The sequence below is a fragment of the Bufo gargarizans genome, chromosome 2 (genome assembly GCF_014858855.1).
Source record: "Bufo gargarizans isolate SCDJY-AF-19 chromosome 2, ASM1485885v1, whole genome shotgun sequence".
Classification (NCBI taxonomy): domain Eukaryota; kingdom Metazoa; phylum Chordata; class Amphibia; order Anura; family Bufonidae; genus Bufo; species Bufo gargarizans.
Genome location: NC_058081.1, coordinates 411024159 through 411042630, shown reverse-complemented (window position 1 = coordinate 411042630; position 18472 = coordinate 411024159). Strand labels below are relative to the sequence as shown.

Sequence of the window (18472 nt, the reverse complement as noted above, 5' to 3'; positions counted from 1 at the left end):
CTCTCTACTTTAAACGAAGCCCAAATAGAATATCTGGAAGAGGAGTTATCTCTTTCGGAGCTCCAGGAGGCTTTGGAATCTGTCTCGGGGAATTCGTCGCCAGGTATGGACGGCCTTCCATATGAGGTCTACCGCAAGTATAGCGATGTGATTCTCCCTCAGCTGTTAGAGGTCTTTTCCCAGGCAATACAGGCAGGGAGCTTACCATGCACTATGATGGAGGCTCTTATTGTTTTAATTCCTAAAAAGGACAAGGACCCGATAGAAATGAGCTCTTATAGACCAATCTCGTTACTAAACACAGACGCTAAGCTATTATCCAAAGTTTTGGCCAGGAGGCTTTCACGGGTCATATCCGCTATTATCCACCCAGACCAAAATGGCTTTATGCCAAAAAGGGGCGCCCATCATAATTTGCATAGGCTATTTATGAATATTCAGTCCCCGGGGCGCAGTGCCCGCTCCATCCTGTCGTTGGATGCCACTAAGGCCTTCGACAGGGTGGAGTGGACTTTTCTCTGGGAGGTGATGAAAAAAATGGGCTTTGGCCCTAGATTTATGGCGATGGTTCAGTTATTATATAGCTCCCCAGCTGCTAGGATCAGGATTAACGATACGATTACAGAGAGCTTCACCCTAGGAAGAGGCACCCGCCAAAGCTGTCCTCTCTCCCCTCTTTTGTTCAATATTTATATTGAACCCTTAGCAGCCAGTATAAGGCAGGATCTGCAGGTGGCCGGCTTCGGTATAATGGGGAAGCATGACCGTGTATCTCTTTACGCAGATGACATCTTGGTTTTCCTTCATCAAACAGAAACCACTCTCCCTCGCATAATGGATTTGGTTGTTTTTTTCTCTGCTCCGTCTGGCCTGGAGATCAATTGGGAGAAGACTGTTCTCCTCCCTATAGACAAGCTGCGAGGCGATTGGTATAACCAGTTAACAGTCTCCGAATCAATAAAGTACCTGGGGATTTCAGTTTCTGCCAAACCTCAGGAATATCTACAAGTTAACTTGATTCCCCTGCTGATAAAGCTGAGGGCTAAAATCAAGATATGGCAAAAAAATTCTGCATACAAGAGCTGATAGAATTTCTTTAATAAAAATGGTAGTACTGCCACAGGTTCTTTATGTCCTGCGCAACTCGCCTGTATGGATTGCAGATAAGTATTTTAGACTGATAGAGCGGATGCTTAACGACCTACTATGGGGGAGGAAGCGTGTTAGATTGAAGGCGCTTTATTTCTCCATGCCTTATAACCAGGGAGGCCTTAACCTCCCCTATTTTAGGGGTTATTTTATGGCCTCTCAACTCTGCCTTTTTAACGACTGGGAAATTAGCCGTTTTTGCAGTAAAGTGGTGAAAGACTCAGGTTTTACGGATTTCTTTACTGTATTGGAGTCCGACTACCTATCAAATATACAGACCGGGTATACACTCTTCTGCAGAATGGCTATAAAGACCTGGCGGGTTATTAGGAGCTGGTGTGGAGTTAAGGCATCACTTATTTGCACCCCATTGTGGCATAATCCAAAGCTTTTGAACTTAGGGGACTTGAATTGCTGCCAGTATTGGAGGACTAAGAATGTTGAGTACTTACATCAGGTGGTTAGTGGTGGACAAATTCTGTCTTCGATGGAATTAGGGCAAAGGGCAAATTTGGGTGAGGTGGCTTGGTACGCATATTTCCAATTGAGGTCTGCACTTTCTAGCACTCTGAATCGTCACCTTTTTCTTATAGATACTCCTGAATTCTTACACGATTTAATTACTAAGAAAGCTGTCACGAAAATTAAAATATCACATTGCTATAGACACTTAATGAAACATTTTTTCTTGGGTCTTCTTTCACCAGGACAGAGGTCCTGGTCTTCGTTACTCTTAGAGGTGGGTCCCCCAGATTGGGAGAACATAGGGGAAAGTTTAAAACATGTTTCACATAATTTCAATCACACTGTTGTACAATTTAACATTTTGCACAAAATATACGTGACACCTATGTGGTTATATAGAAGAGGACTTAGAGCTTCCTCCGATTGCCCACGTTGTGGCGACTCCGAGGCAGACCACTTACACCTGTTTTGGGACTGCCCAATGGTGGGTAGCTACTGGAGATCGGTCCAGACCACCTTGGCTCGTAAACTTAACATTGTTGTTCCTCTGTCTCCCAGGATATGGGTCTTGGGAGACTTATCGGAGGTTAATTATCAGCCCATAAAACGTCAATTATTGATTAAGGTTATGTTCTTGGCCAGGCTTCTTGTCTCCAGACTATGGTTTAGCTCCTCCGCTCCAGATTGCAGTAACTGGCTGTCCTTGGTCGAGAAAGTGAAAAGCTATGAGAGGATTCTGTATAAATAAAGAGGATCCTATTTAAAATGGGGTAAACTGTGGGAAGACTGGGATATGGTTTAATTAATTTGGAATTTTTCTTTTTATTATATTTTTTTCTTTTTTCCTGCAAGGTTGGGAGGGGGGGGGATAGGTGGGGTGGGTTGGGGACGATCTTAGACTTTATAATATTATAAATGTTATGTGGATATGTATTTTTGCATTATAAATAAAATATGATAAAAAAAAAAAATAATAATAATTTTTATATAATTGGAGAACATTTTAATGTTAGTTTTACTCTATTTGGCAATAAATCTCTCAGTCTCTAGTTTGGCCACTTTTATTTGTTTTTTACATGTTCTATTTTTTTCCTTATAGTTTTTCAGTGCTTTTGTGCCACCCTCCTCTTTTAGTGATTTATGTTTTCTTTTTGTCATTTATTGCTTTCTTTACAGTTCTATTTATTTACATGGGTTTCTTTTTGTTCCTTAACCTTTTATATCCACACGGTATGTACCTCTCACAATGAGATTTTAGGATGCTTTTAAAGATGTCACATTTTGTGGCTGCATTTTTATTTTTGAGGACTTTGTCCCAGTTAGTTAGGCCTATGGCCTCTCTTAGTTGGCTAAATTTAGCTTTTTTGAAGTTTGGTATTTTTGTTCCTCCCTGTAGAAACACTCTTTTGAATGATAATTGGAAGGTTATTACTTTATGGTCACTATTTCCCAGGTGTCCCACAACCTGCACGTCTGTTGTTCTGTCGGGCCTATTGGTTAATACTAAGTCTAGTATGGCCATCCCTCTAGTCGGGTCCTGAACCAGTTGGGAGAGGTAATTGTCTTTGGTTATTGCCAAAAACCTGTTTCCTTTATGAGATAAACAAGTTTCAGTTTCCCAGTTTATATCTGGGTAGTTAAAGTCCCCCATAATAACCACCTCATTATGATTTGCCGCCTTGTCTATCTCGTTTAGTAGTAGATTTTCTGTGGACTTTGGTATATTAGGTGGTTTATAGTAAACTCCTTTTAGTAATTTATTATTCTTTTTAGCTCCATGTATCTCTACCTACAGTGACTCCACATGTTCATGTCCCTCACTTATATATTCCCGGAGTGTGGGCTTTAGACAGGACTTTACATAAAGGCAGACCCCCCACCCTCTCCTGTTTTGACGATCCTTTCTAAACAGACTGTAACCTTGTACATTAACTGCCCAGTCATAGCTATCATCTAGCCATGTTTCCATTATTCCCACTATGTCATAGTCCTCCTCACACATCACTAATTCCAGTTCCCCAGTTTTATTAGTTCAGGCTTCTGGCATTAGTATACATACATTTGAGAGCTTTAGGTATATTTTTTACCCGACACCTTTCCTTCTGAACTGTTCTAGTCCCTCCTTCCATTCCTCCCCCAGTCCTACTACCTTGCCCCCCGGTCTCTATCTGCACTATCTTCCCGTCCTATAATGTAATTTCCCTCCCCCCAGTCCCTAGTTTAAACACTCCTTCCCCATTGAGGTACAGCCCACCCCTACTATAGAGCCTGTAGCCGATAGAGAAGTTGGCCCAGTTCTCCTTCCTACACCAGTTCTTGAGCCACTTGTTAATCTCCCTAATCTCCTGCTGCCTTTCTTGTGTGGCCCGTGGTGCAGGCAGTATTTCGGAAAATGCTACCTTTTGATGTGCTTGCTCTAAGCTTTTGAAATAAATCCCTGAAATCATTTTTAAGGACTCTCCACCTACCTCTAACTTTGTCATTGGTTACGATATGGACCATGACCGCTGGATCTTCTCCAGTCCTTCCCAGTATCGTAAGTTTAGTTAAAGCCCAGCCGGGCAGGTGTTTGTTTATTGTTTCCAGTGGCGTACACACAATCCATGGGGCCCCGGTGCAAAACTGATCCAAGGGGCCCCCTCCCTGTCGCTGCCCCCCCGACCCACCTCCGCCCCCCCAACTTGCCTCCAACCCCCCCCCCCCCACTACTGCTTGCTGTGCCCACTGACAGGGTCATACTGCATCCAGATAAATACTGCTATATAGTGCCCACTGACAGGGTCATACTGGATCCAGATAAATACTGCCATATAGTGCCCACTGACAGGGTCATACTGGATCCAGATAAATACTGCTATATAGTGCCCACTGACAGGGTCATACTGCGCCCAGATAAATATTGCTTTATAGTGCCCACTGACAGAGTCATACTGTGCCCAGATAAATACTGCTACATAGTGCCCACTGTGTCCAGATAAGGAGGTGATACCACGTCCGTGGCCAGGTAAATCGTGTCAGTGGGCGGAGCGGTCTGTGCCCCCTGGTGCTCAGCCTTCATCCCATGCTCCATTTTCCCCACCGCAGAGGTGTGCATTTGGTGCTGCCTCTTCTCCTTTGTTCTTTGGCCCCCACAAGTAACCCCATGATTATTGCCGCATCTTTGGGACTTAGCCAAAACCAAATCATTAGACCAGGGGCAATCTGACCAAACACCTCCCCTCCACTGCAGTCAGTTTGGGGATCAGTGTGGGTCCCGCAGCAGTTCCCCTGATCATCGTCCCTAACATACTTACCTGCTCTGCACCGCGGGCCGCGGCTACTCTTCCTCTCCGGCAGAAGTCATGCTCGCTCTTCTGTCTTCCAGGCCGGGCGCAGCGTCAAGTCATAGTGCGCGCACTACGTCCTTACGCTGTATGCGCTCAGGACAGTGAAGCGCCGGGCGGGGAGGGTAAGGGGCGAGCCGTGCAGAATCCAGGAATACTGAGCCCTGGGTACATACAGCACTACTGCAGGGGCCAGGGGTCCACAGGCGGCCGGGCCCCCTGGAGTGCCAGCCCCGTTGCAACTGCGACCCCTGTATGTACAAGCCTGATTGTTTAGTTGTTCTGTATTGCTGGTGTGCCAAAATAAATGCACTGTTTGGACTGCTACACGGTTTTCAGATAGATATCTGCGGCCGAAACTCCCAGAGATAGAGCTAATCCCTCACACTACATACCTGAAAACCCATTTAATAGATTCAGCAACCTCCAAAAATGTGAGGTACCGTATACTGGATCTACAAATGAGATTAGTGAAATCATCTTTTAATGTATATTTTAATATATCTTTTTAACCTGGGCTAATCATACTATGTTTTTATTATAATTTTTGAAGATAATCTACCCCTATATATGTATACCCCTGTTCATATGTACAGCGCTATGGAATGAATGGCGCTTTAATAATAAATAAAAATAATAATATAATATGAAATAATTACTGTGATACTATTTGTTATTTGAAGATAACTAGATATGAAATTATAACCACAATAATAACTATAAAATTATCTCTATTGAAATATGAATGGTCCCACAATACTTGAACCTTCTAGTAGCCCAAAATATATCCAAATAACACACCAAAACATACCAATATATACAGACCTTTCATTATTAATTTATTATTTATATTTACTATTTATATTCATTATTTTTTATTATTATTTATTATGTCTTCTTTTTGCATTCCCCACCTTCTCTATTAATTATTTTATAACAATAGGGTATTTGAGATATGCCCCAAATAAATGCGCCCCATATTTCAACACAATACTTAGGTGAACCCTATATACAGTGGCGGAATATAATTGGGGAGTTTGGGTCTGTAGCCCGGAGCCCGGCATCGCTGGGGGGGCCCAACGCCGACCCAAACACCCACAAACTGCGGCGGGGCATGGGAGCACATAGTTCCCTGCCTCCTGATAACCACTATAGGCTTCAGGCCTAGTAGGCCTGAAGCCTAGGTGGTAGTAAAATCCTGGAGCAGGCAGGCATGATGAAGTCATCGCACGCCTGTGCCAGGACGCAGCCCACTGACGTTCAGCATTTACGAGTAGTAAAATCCTGGAGCAGGCAGGCGTGATGACGTCATCGCACGCCTGTGCCAGGTCGCAGCACACTGACGTGCAGCATTTACGAGTAAGCGCCGACTGGGACACAGGTAAGTATTAGCTTTTATTTTTTTGTGTGCCAACTTTAGGGGACATTACTGGGGGGCACAGGAGAATATTACTGAAAGGACAGTGGGGGGAAAACTACTACGAGGGGGCAAATTACTAGTGTGGGGGAAATAAATACTGTGGGGGCAATGTGGGGGACAATTAATACTGTGGGGGCAGTGTGAATAAATTAATACTGTGGGGGAAAATTACTTAATGAAGGGCAATGTGGGGGCAAATTACTTAATGGATGGCAGTGTGGGGGCAAATTACTTAACCCCTTAAGGACCAGGCTCATTTTCACCTTAAGGACCAGGCCATTTTTTGCAAATCTGACCAGTGTCACTTTAAGTGCTCATAACTTTAAAACGCTTCGACTTACCCAGGCCGTTCTGAGATTGTTTTTTCGTCACATATTGTACTTCATGACACTGCTAAAATTGGGTCAAAAAAGTTTACCAAAAATTTTGAAAAATTAGCAAATTTCAAAGTTTCAGTTTCTCTACTTCTGTAATACATAGTAATACCCCCAAAAATTGTGATGACTTTACATTCCCCATATGTCTACTTCATGTTTGTAGCATTTTGGGAATGATATTTTATTTTTTGGGGATGTTACAAGGCTTAGAAGTTTAGAAGCAAATTTTGAAATTTTTGAGAAATCTTCAAAATCCCACTTTTTATGGACCAGTTCAGGTTTGCAGTCATATTGTGAGGCTTAGATAATAGAAACCTCCCAAAAATGACCCCATTCTAGAAACTACACCCCTCAAGGTATTCAAAACTGTTTTTTCAAACTTTATTAACCCTTTAGGTCTTCCACAAGAGTTGATGGCAGATGGAGAAACAATTTTGAAATTTCTATTTTTTGGAAAATTTTCCAATATAATCAATTTTTTCCAGGAGTAAAACAAGGGTTAACTGCCAAACAACACTCAAAATGGGTTGCCCTGATTCTGTAGTTTGCAGAAACACCCCATATGTGGTCGTAAACTACTGTTTGGCCGAACGGTAGCACATAGAAGGAGGGGAACACCATATGGGTTTTGGAAGGCAGATTTTGCAGGACTGGTTTTGTTTATACCATGTCCCATTTGAAGCCCCCTGTTGCACCCCTAGAATAGAAATTTCAAAAAAGTGACTCCATCTAAGAAAGTACACCCCTCAAGGTATTCAAAACTGGGTTTACAAACTTTGTTAACCCTTTAGGTGTTCCACAAGAGTTAATGGCAGATGGAGAAACAATTTTGAAATTTCTATTTTTTGGAAAATTTTCCAATATAATCAATTTTTTCCAGGAGTAAAACAAGGGTTAACTGCCAAACAACACTCAAAATGGGTTGCCCTGATTCTGTAGTTTACAGAAACACCCCATATGTGGTCGTAAACTACTATTTGGCCGAACGGGAGCACATAGAAGGAGGGGAACACCATATGGGTTTTGGAAGGCAGATTTTGCTGGACTGGTTTTGTTTATACCATGTCCCATTTGAAGCCCCCTGTTGCACCCCTAGAATAGAAATTTCAAAAAAGTGACTCCATCTAAGAAAGTACACCCCTCAAGGTATTCAAAACTGGGTTTACAAACTTTGTTAACCCTTTAGGTGTTCCACAAGAGTTAATGGCAGATGGAGAAACAATTTTGAAATTTCTATTTTTTGGAAAATTTTCCAATATAATCAATTTTTTCCAGGAGTAAAACAAGGGTTAACTGCCAAACAACACTCAAAATGGGTTGCCCTGATTCTGTAGTTTGCAAAAACACGCCATATGTGGTCGTAAACTACTGTTTGGCAGAACGGTAGCACATAGAAGGAGGGGAACACCATATGGGTTTTGGAAGGCAGATTTTGCAGGACTGGTTTTGTTTATACCATGTCCCATTTGAAGCCCCCTGTTGCACCCCTAGAATAGAAATTTCAAAAAAGTGACTCCATCTAAGAAAGTACACCCCTCAAGGTATTCAAAACTGGGTTTACAAACTTTGTTAACCCTTTAGCTGTTCCACAAGAGTTAATGGCAGATGGAGAAACAATTTAGAAATTTCTATTTTTTGGAAAATTTTCCAATATAATCAGTTTTTTCCAGGAGTAAAACAAGGGTTAACTGCCAAACAAAACTCAAAATGGGTTGCCCTGATTCTGTAGTTTGCAAAAACACCCCAAATGTGGTCGTAAACTACTGTTTGGCTAAACGGCAGGACATAGAAGAAGGGGAACGCCATACGGTTTTTGGAAGGCAGATTTTGCTGGACTGGTTTATTTACACCATGTACCCTTTCAAGCCCCCTGATGCACCCCTAGAGTAGAAACTCCATAAAAGTGACCCCATCTAGGAAACTACGGGATAAGGTGGTTGTTGTTTTGGGACAATTTTTGGGGTAAATTAGATTTTTGGTTGCTCTATATTACTCTTTTTTGAGGCAATGTAACAAAAAAATTTAATTCTAAAATTGTTTCTACATTCGCTATTTAGTTTTGTGGAACACCTAAAGGGTTAACATAGTTTGTAAAGTAATTTTTGAATACCTTGAGGGGTGTAGTTTCTTAGATGGGGTTACTTTTTTGGAGTTTCTAGTCTAGGCTACATCAGGGGGGGCTTCTAATGGGACATGGTGTAAAAAAAAAAACTGTCCATCAAAATCTGCCTTCCAGAAACCGTATGGAGTTCCCTTCGTTCTATGCCCTGCCGTGCGGCTATATAGCCATTTACGACCACATATGGGGTGTTTCTGCAAACTACAGAATTGGGGCAATAAATGTTTAGTTTTGTTTGGCTGTTAACCCTTGCTTTATTACCGGCAAAATGGATTTAAATTAAATTTTGCCCAAAAATAGGTGTTTTGGCACCGTTTTTATTTTATATTTTTAACACCGTTCATCCGAGGCGTTTGGTAAAAAGTTATTTTTATAGCGACGACTTTTACGCACGCGACGATGCCCAATATGTATGGCTCTCAGACTTTGGAGACACTAAGCAGGCATCCTAAAACTGCGGCCCTCCAGATGTTGTAAAACTACAATTCCCACCATGCCCTGATGATGGCTGTAAGTTGTCTGGGCATGCTGGGAGTTATAGTTTTACAACATCTGGAGGGCCGCAGTTTGAGGATGCCTGCACTAAAACTAATATTTTTTGGGGAAAGAAAAATTGTTTTCGTGTCTCCAAAGTCTGAGAGCCATAGTGTTTTATGTTCTCTAGTGAACTGTTGGGGATTATAAAAATTTAGTACTCCATGGAAGTGTGATACTCCCTGAAGCAATCGATAATGCAGAGGCCCGGATGATCGGGGCACGTGTCACATTGAGTTGTGGTGTCCTTCCGTATCCCCCTCTTGTGACACACTCTGCACTTTTTTTGGGTTCGTCCCTTCTTTCCAGTATGGGGGACCACACCTGGAAAGTGTTGGCCAGGGACGATCCGGGCGCCTCCAGTTCCCGAGGTACTCCGGCCTGCTCTTTCCCGGTCCGAAAAGATCAGGTCTTTGAGGACTGCCTCATAGAATTGGAGGAATGTCCCTGTGCTGCCAGCGCTTCGGGATAGTACAAAAGAGTTGTACATGGCAACCTGCACCATGTAGACCGCAACTTTTTTGTACCATGCCCGGGTTTTGCGCATGGCGTTATATGGCGTGAGGACTTGATCAGAGAGATCAACTCCTCCCATATACCGATTGTAGTCGACGATACAATCGGGCTTGAGGACCGTTGCCGCGGTACCTCGCACAGGGACTGGGGTGGTGCTGTTACCGTGGATTGTGGACAGCATAAGGACATCCCTCTTGTCCTTATACCTGACCAGCAACAGGTTTCCACTGGTAAGTGCACGGGTCTCACCCCTGGGGATAGGTACCTGGAGGGGGTAGGCAGGGAGGCCGCGTTGATTTTTCCGCACGGTCCCACAAGCGAACGTGGATCTGGCGGCAAGGGACCTGAACAAGGGAATGCTGGTATAAAAGTTGTCCACGTACAAGTGGTAACCCTTATCCAGCAGTGGGTACATAAGGTCCCACACGAGTTTCCCGGTAACACCCAGAGTGGGGGGACATTCTGGTGGTTGAATCCGGGAATCTCGCCCCTCGTACACACGAAATTTGTAAGTGTACCCTGAGGTACTCTCACAAATTTTGTATAGCTTCACGCCATACCTCGCCCGCTTTGTGGGAATGTATTGGCGGAAACTGAGTCTCCCCTTGAACGCAACGAGAGACTCATCAACCGCGACCTCCCTTCCAGGTACGTAGGCCTGCTGAAATGTGGCCCCAAAGTGATCGATGACCGGCCGTATCTTGTACAGCCGGTCATAGGCAGGATCACCTCGGGGTGGACATGCTGCATTATCGGAATAATGCAGACATTTCCGGATGGCCTCAAACCGGTGACGTGTCATGACCATACTGTACAGTGGGGTCTGGTACAGGACGTCCCCACTCCAGTATTGCCTGACACTGGGTTTTTGGACTAGACCCATATGCAGCACGAGGCCCCAAAATGTCCTCATCTCGGCTGCACTGACCGGCGTCCAGCCACCTGGTCTAGCCAAAACTGAGCCTGGGTTTTGAGCGACGAACTGTTGGGCGTACAGATTCGTCTGCTCCACCATCAAATTCACCAGTGGGTTACTGAAAAAAAAACTAAAAAAGTCTATTTCAGTAAACCCCACTGTGGGAATCTGGATTCCAGGATTGCCAGCGAAATCCGGAATCTCAGGCTCAAAGTCCACTGGGGGACACCAGCTAAGTTCATCGGCAGGGGGCTCCGGTGAACTTATTTGGTGGGCCGGGAAACCAGTACGAACCCCAGGGCGGCTCGTACTAGGGTGGGCCACAGGATCCCTAGCATGTGTGGCCCCTGGCTCCGCCTGGCGGCGTCTCCGCTGCCTTGGTGGCTCATCGTCATCCGATGATGATGAGGAGGATGCGGATGACAAAAGGAACGTGGGGTCATCCTCATCCTCACTGGGGCTCTCAGAGTCGGAGGCAATCTGGGCATATGCCTCCTCGGCCGAGAACACCCGGCGGGCCATGGGTGTGTGTGTGTGCGTGTGTATGTGCGTGCGTGTAAACCTTTATTCTATGTGCGTGTGTGTGGGGGCACGGGTGTTCACGTACTAAAAAGTCCAGGCAAAAAAAATGGGCAAGTGTTAGGAAAAAAATAAATAAAAATGTTCAAACTTGCTGATCTGCGGTTCAACGCTGATCAGCGGTCGGTGGGGTGGTGGGGCGGGCGATGCGCTAACAGTGGACGGACGCTAAAAAGTGCCGGCCAGTCAGCGCACGCAGAAAAAAAAAAAAGTGGTGGTGGGGGAAGGGTCTGGTGGTGGGGGGAGGGGGTTGGTGGGTGGGGGAGGGGGTGGTGGGTGGGGGGGGGGCTGGTGGTGGGGGGGATGCGGGGGGTGGCAAGTGGCAGGGGGCGTCTGGGGTCTGAAAGTTGAAAAAAAAGTTTGGAATAAATGTGTTTTTTTTTTTTTTTTTTTTTCTAACTTTTCCCTTCTATCCCTGCCTAAAGGTGCCTCTCCCTCACTGACCCTAACCTACCTGGGTGGCGATGGGTGCAGGAGGGTGATGGATGCCGATTTAGGGGGACACAGGAGCTGGTGCTGGACGATGCTGCACGGTCAGGGTGCTGGACAGGAAGAGGAGGGGAGAGAGGAGCGCAGGAAGTTTGAATCTCGCGCCTCTCTCCCCTGCACCAATCAGCACCCTGGACAGCGGCGTTCAGCACCAGGGCCAGCTCCGCCTCTGCAAATCCTCGGACTGCGATTGGTGGTGTAAAATTACGCCACCGATCGCAGTCTTTTTCCGGTTCATCGGGTCACAGGACACCCGAATGGACCGGAAACGCAGAAAACCGCAGGTCTGAATTGACCTGCGGTTTTCTGCGATCGCCGATACGGGGGGGTCCAATGACCCCCCCCTGCGTTGTTACGGGATGCCGGCTGAATGATTTCAGCCGAAATCCCGTTTCGATTAACCCCCGCGGCGCCGGAATTCTGATTTTAAGTCAGGACGTACCGGTACGTCCTCGGTCCTTAAGGACTCGGGAAATAGGGCGTACCGGTACGTCCTCGGTCCTTAAGGGGTTAATGGGGCAGTGTGGAAGAATTTACTATATGGAGCAGTGTGGAAGAATGTTACTATATGGAGCAGTGTGGGGGAAATCACTATATAGGGTAATGTGGGGGAAATTCTATTAGGGGACATTATTTTTGGGGATACTATACAGGCATTATTACCTGGAGCACAATATAGGATAATATTATTACTGGGGGCACTCTAGGGGACTTTATAACTGCTGTACACACTATAGGGACCTTTTGGGTAATTTATCAAACTGGTGTAAAGTAGAACTGGGTTAGTTACCCATTGCAACAGATTCCACCTTTCATTTTTGACAGCCCCTTTGGAAAATGGAAGGTGGAATCTGATTGATTGCTATATGACACCTAAGCCAGTTCTGCTTCACACCAGTTTAATAAATTACCCCAATTATGAGAACTCAAACGTGTCTGTGTAACAAACTCTGTAGAGACGAGATGTGGCTGAAAGAATTAGTTATGGCGGTCTGGGTCAAACGGAGGAGAAGAGAAAAGAGAAGATCTACATGACAGGAGATGTCACTGGATGTAACAGGTATGTGATTCTGTATTCCCCTATATGTAGACCTGGCTCACTACTGTGACCTGTGTCTCATCTTCTTTTCCAAGTCTTTTTTTTTTTTATCATAATCATATGTATTTTAAATTTGGGAACAATTTTTTTTGTTACCTGCAGTCCTATGTAATAGCCCAGATAACAGTGATAACTTTCTGTGTGCAGTTAATGTAGTAGATGTTCCATGCAGTCCTATGCAACACCACACATAACACAATAGTTCACTGTGTTATGTGTTATATTCACTGGGTTATGTGGGGTGTTACATAGGGATGCAGGTAATTATCTATGATATCTGTACTCAGAGAGTTATGAGATGGTGGGGGTCAGACTCCTGGCACCACAGCCAATCAGCTGTTTGAGGAGACCACAACATTCCAGTGAGCACTGCAGCCTCTTTGCTCCTTACCAAGCACAGCGCTGTCCATTTGATAGCACTGTGCTTGGTATTGCAGCTCAGTCCCAATCACCCATATGGGACAGAGCTGCGCCTAGGAAGAGACTGTGGCGCTTACGATGCACCGCAGCCTCTTCATATAAAAAACTAAACTAAAACTAAAATAGAGGGGGGAGGGTGGGCCCGAGTAGGTAGACAGCCCTGGGCCCATCATGCACTTAATCCGCCCCTGCCTATATAGTACAAAGAAAACTGATGTTTTACACCCTATTCCACCTCCTGTAGCAGCTATTTCTTTGCGCAGGTAGGCTCCCCTGAACCACTGATGCTGATTGATTTATGAACTAGAACATATTCCCAGTATAGTACGGATACCTCACCCAGCTTCCTTTCCTACACAGAGCTTGTCCTTCACCCAGCGTCAAAACTTCTGGGCACCGGCTCCATCTGACAGCCGACAGCCCCAGTTTCAGATTAATTTTTGAATTAACATATATTCCCATTATAATATAATATAATATAATGGTGTACCCAGTTTCCCTTTCCTACATAGAGCCTATTCTTTACCCAGCTTCACAACTGAGAGCCTCCAGCCCCAGCCTAAGGGAGAAAAACTAGTGCTGCCGTGGTGAAACAAGAACGTCTCTTGAACTCTGGAGCTTTGATACTTCCTATACGGCCCCATGTAACATTGTAACTTACCTTAGATAAGCATGAAATATCATGATACCAGTCCAATATTCATTAATGAACCCCTGCGCATAGCGGACCGCAGAATCTTTTGTGCAACAAGAGAAACACACGATCACTCATGATCTCTATTATACGAGCATACCGCCGAACCAGAATGTAAATAAGAACAAACTCAATAGATTCTATGTTTACAAACACTTACTCACACAACAGAAACTCCTCCATTGGACTACTAACATAGAGGATTATGCAAAAACACGCCCAGGTTTTTCCCCCTTTTGGCCTGCGCGCTAAAAATCATTAAAAAAAATCTCTGTATATGTATGTCATCTGTATTACTGTCCTAATGAAGGGGGCGCTCTGCCCTTGAAATGCATCGACTGAAAATAAATGACTTCCTGCTTTTACCAATACTTACCTAGTACCAGACTCCTGCTGACAGCGCTGATACAGAGTTTCCAAATTTTCCTCCTTTTTCTTCACTGACCTTTCTAATTGTATGCATTTTATCGGTATTCATTCAATAAAGATATTTGAAATGATAGTTTTTTAATAATTTAATGGTTCATGTGGCTTTTCAGATTCTGTTTCATACATGTAGCCAGCAATGATTTAGTTCTAGGTAGTTAGGTTAATATTAGATTAGCAGATTTTCCATCGTTAGTATTGCCTGCAGACATATTTATCTCTATCATTTTTGAATTGAGAGAACACCTGATTTACAATTGCTGACTCTCATGACTGTTACCACACCACTAATTTAAAGTATTTTTCTTGTAGGATTTTGTAGCTGCTTTGTCAATTTTGTTAAGAGGAACGATTCGTGAAAAGCTGAGGTGGACTTTCAATCTGTATGACTTAAACAAAGATGGATACATCAACAAAGAGGTATATATTATAATGGATTTCTCAGGAGTAAAACAGCACCATGCGCATGAAGTCTAATTTGATGATTTATACATTGGCCAACAGTTGCAGAGCCATTTTGGACACTACAATCCTCAAGTCATTTATCTAGGGTTGCAGTGCGCTCTTTTGTGCCCAGCTTGTGCCATCAAATACACACATCTCATATAACTATGTCATATGTGAATGTAACCAAATTTTTAAGCATACTTTAGTGCTGAGAACACAGGAGCCACCATTTGGCTTTTGGAGCATGGATTTTGCTGGATTTATGGGTGCCATGTTGCTTATGCAGAGCCACTAAGATACCAGTACAGTTGAAAACTCTAATAAGTGGCCCCATATTTGGAAAATGCATTCCTTAGGACTCATCTATGGAAGTGCACTTCTAGGGTTGTCTATACTTTGGCAAGTCTGATGCGAAATTGATCAGAGGACAGGCCCAGTATGAAATTGGTGTTAATATGTTATGTCATTTGGAGTGGGCTCTATCAGTTATCATTATTTAATGAATACCCATGTCCAGGTGTAGTAAATTAAATGTACCAAATAATTATGTGGCGTTAATGGTAATATAAGTTAGGCCTCATGCGCACTGCCGTTGTGTGCCCGTTCCGTGCATTGGGGACCGCAATTTGCCAATGCACGGGCCCCATCCATGCGGCAGCCGCGATGGTTCCAGACCCATTCAACTTGAATGAGTGCGTGATCCATCCGCACCGCACAAAAATAGAACAATTTTTTGCAGTGCGGAGGCACGGACAGAAACACCACAGAAGCACACCATAGTGCTTTAGTGGGGTTACGTGCTTCCGTTACACACCGCAGCTCCGGATTACCTATTCAAGTGAATGGGTCCGCATCCATGATACGGGGTGCACACGGCCGGTGCCCGCATACTGCGGACCCGCTATTTGCGGGCCACGGCTGACAATGGCCGTGTGCATGACACCTTAGTCTGGACCACCAATTTGCATCACTGCATTCCAACAGCCATAAGGTATTATTATTTTCACATTTAACCGGTGGAGCGATGTATAAATGGAACAAGCTGTACCGCAGGGCAAACACGTGAGGATACGGTGGGCTGATGGGGGTAGTAGTTGTTTGTACTCACGGTTAGCAGAGCCTCCCTGGGCCGGCAGTGCAGTGGATGGGAAGACAGCACTAAATCCTCCGGGGCACTCTCTATTGCAGGGAACACCAGCCAGATAGAAGTTGAGGTGTCCTTGATGGTGTATGTGTTTAGAGTGCTTTGGTGGCTGGGCCCCTGTGTTCGGGACGCCAGCACCGTGAGGTGCAAATGTTGAGAGTATTAGTAGTAATCATGAGGAGTCAGTTGTAATCAAACAGTTGAATATTTACTGGATCAATTGTCTTGAGGTAGTCAGTACAGATACAGTTCATTTGTATGGCATGAGTGATGACTCAGAAATAGCTTCAATAGTATTCCTTTTATCAGGTTTAGGCAATTGTCAGTTGAGCAGTTCTCTTTAAGGCTGACACTTTACAGGCAAGACTTCTGTAATTATTCTTAGTCCAAACTATAGCACTCTGGTACTAAATATGCTGTTTTGTACTTATCTTCAGCTATCCAATAAGGGCGTTTCTCCCTCGAAGCAGGCAAACTCTCTGCAACATTATTTGCAGGATGCTCTCCTGAGGTATTCAGGTTCACTATATCCGGGAAGGCTTCTAGTGAATAAGGCCTTTAATCCAGTCGAGTCCAGGAACTTGGAAAGTTACTCTTGGTCACTTGTGCTTGTGAAGTCCATAGGCCAGACTCAGCTCTAACCTTCACTATGCTTGCCTCATATTTAAACGTAGACTTACTGTCCAGTGCTAAGCTGCTGTAACTACTCTTAGGCTAGTTTCACACTAGCGGCAGGGGACCCCGGCAGGCTGTTTCGGCGGGTAAACAACCTGTTGGATCCGTACTGCTGCTAGTTCACGTGTGTCCCCCGACTGCCGGAGTCCCCTGCCACTAGTATGAAAGTACCCTTAGTTTTTCCTCTCCAGGATTGATCAGGTCCTGGAGGAAAGAAATTGCAGCTACATGGTGGATAAGGCCTGATTCTCTCCTCCATACACCTGCTTTCCTCTCTCACACTAACTACTTTACTTCAACCAACTTTATTAACACACCCCAAGCTATATATACTATGTGATGCTAGCACCACCTAACGGCGAATGGGTGTAATGACATTGCCAGCCTGATAATTAGGAAATACCATACATTGCAAATACCTTAGATAAATAGGCAGATGTTTACAGTGTCCCTTTTACACACATATGTGGGACGCTGCATAAACATGGTGCCTGCCATGGCTAGCAGATCTCTGCTGTTTCAAACAGCAGAGACTTGCGGCTAATTAAAGGCTTTAGATGCCATGATCAAGTGAGATCACAGGATCTAAATGCGCAAAAACCCAGAAGCTCCTACTGATGCCCCATGCGGCCAATGTGTGCATCGGTAGTTGCGCTGAATACTGTATGCCTCGCTAATGAAGCTTATATTGTTAATGCTGTAATTCTTATTTGGGCCACCAGATTGCAGGCCAGGATACGAAATTAGCAATTTCGAATGTAAATCTAATTTTAAAAATCCCTGATAGAACAAAAACAAAAGTTAAAAACCATTATTTATAGGCTCATATATGAGCTTGAACATCATCACAAAAAATAAAAAAGTAAAAAATATATAAAAATATATAAAACTTTAAATCACCTCCCTTTCTGTATAATAAAAAATAATAATACCTAAATAACAATAAATATAAACATAATGGTATCATTGTGACCAAAAACGTCCATACTTTTAAAATATAAAAAAAATTCTACTGCAGCCAAAAATTTAATAAAATGTGATCAAAAATCCACGCACACTCCAAAATGGTATCAATAAAAACTACACATTACTGTGTGATAAAGTCAGGCGGCACTGCGTGCTGGTCGATGGGTGCTCGGTTCGTGTGGATGTAATCCCGGAAATCAGAAAAATAGAAGAAAACCGGCACTTCAATAATCTTTGCTGGTAAGGAATGTATTGGTCACTCATATTAGGGTGACGCGTGTTTCGGCACTCACAGGTGCCTTTTTGAAACAGAAAGTGAGCAGAAAGTGAGCAGCTAGTATGAGTCCTCTGAGCTGCTCACTTTCTGTTTGAAAAAGGCACCTGTGAGTGCCAAAACATGCGTCACCCTAATATGAGTGACCAATAAATTCCTTACCAGCAAAGATTATTGGAGTGCAGGTTTTCTTCTATTTTTTTTAAAAGTGCAGATTGTCCTAAAAAAAATTGAGCCCCTAAACAGCTCAGTAGACATAAGTATAAAAACAAGTTATGGGGTGAGAATATGGTGAGGTAAAAAAAATAATAATTTTATCAAAGTTTAAATTTATTTTTGCACTATTTAGACATAAAAAACCTATACATATGGAGTATTGTTATAATCATACTGACCCAGAAAATAAAGGACATGGGTCAGTTATGCCATAATTAATGGTG

At 43.9% G+C, this 18472-nt stretch overlaps 1 protein-coding gene across 1 annotated transcript in view; it reads left to right on the top strand.

Moving 5' to 3' along the window:
* KCNIP1 (potassium voltage-gated channel interacting protein 1) overlaps positions 1-18472 on the top strand; it is a 528645-nt gene that overhangs the window by 369762 nt on the left and 140411 nt on the right. The window contains exon 6 of the mRNA XM_044277299.1: positions 14839-14946. Coding sequence (XP_044133234.1) covers positions 14839-14946 — 108 coding nt within the window. The remainder of the gene's footprint in view (positions 1-14838; positions 14947-18472) is intronic.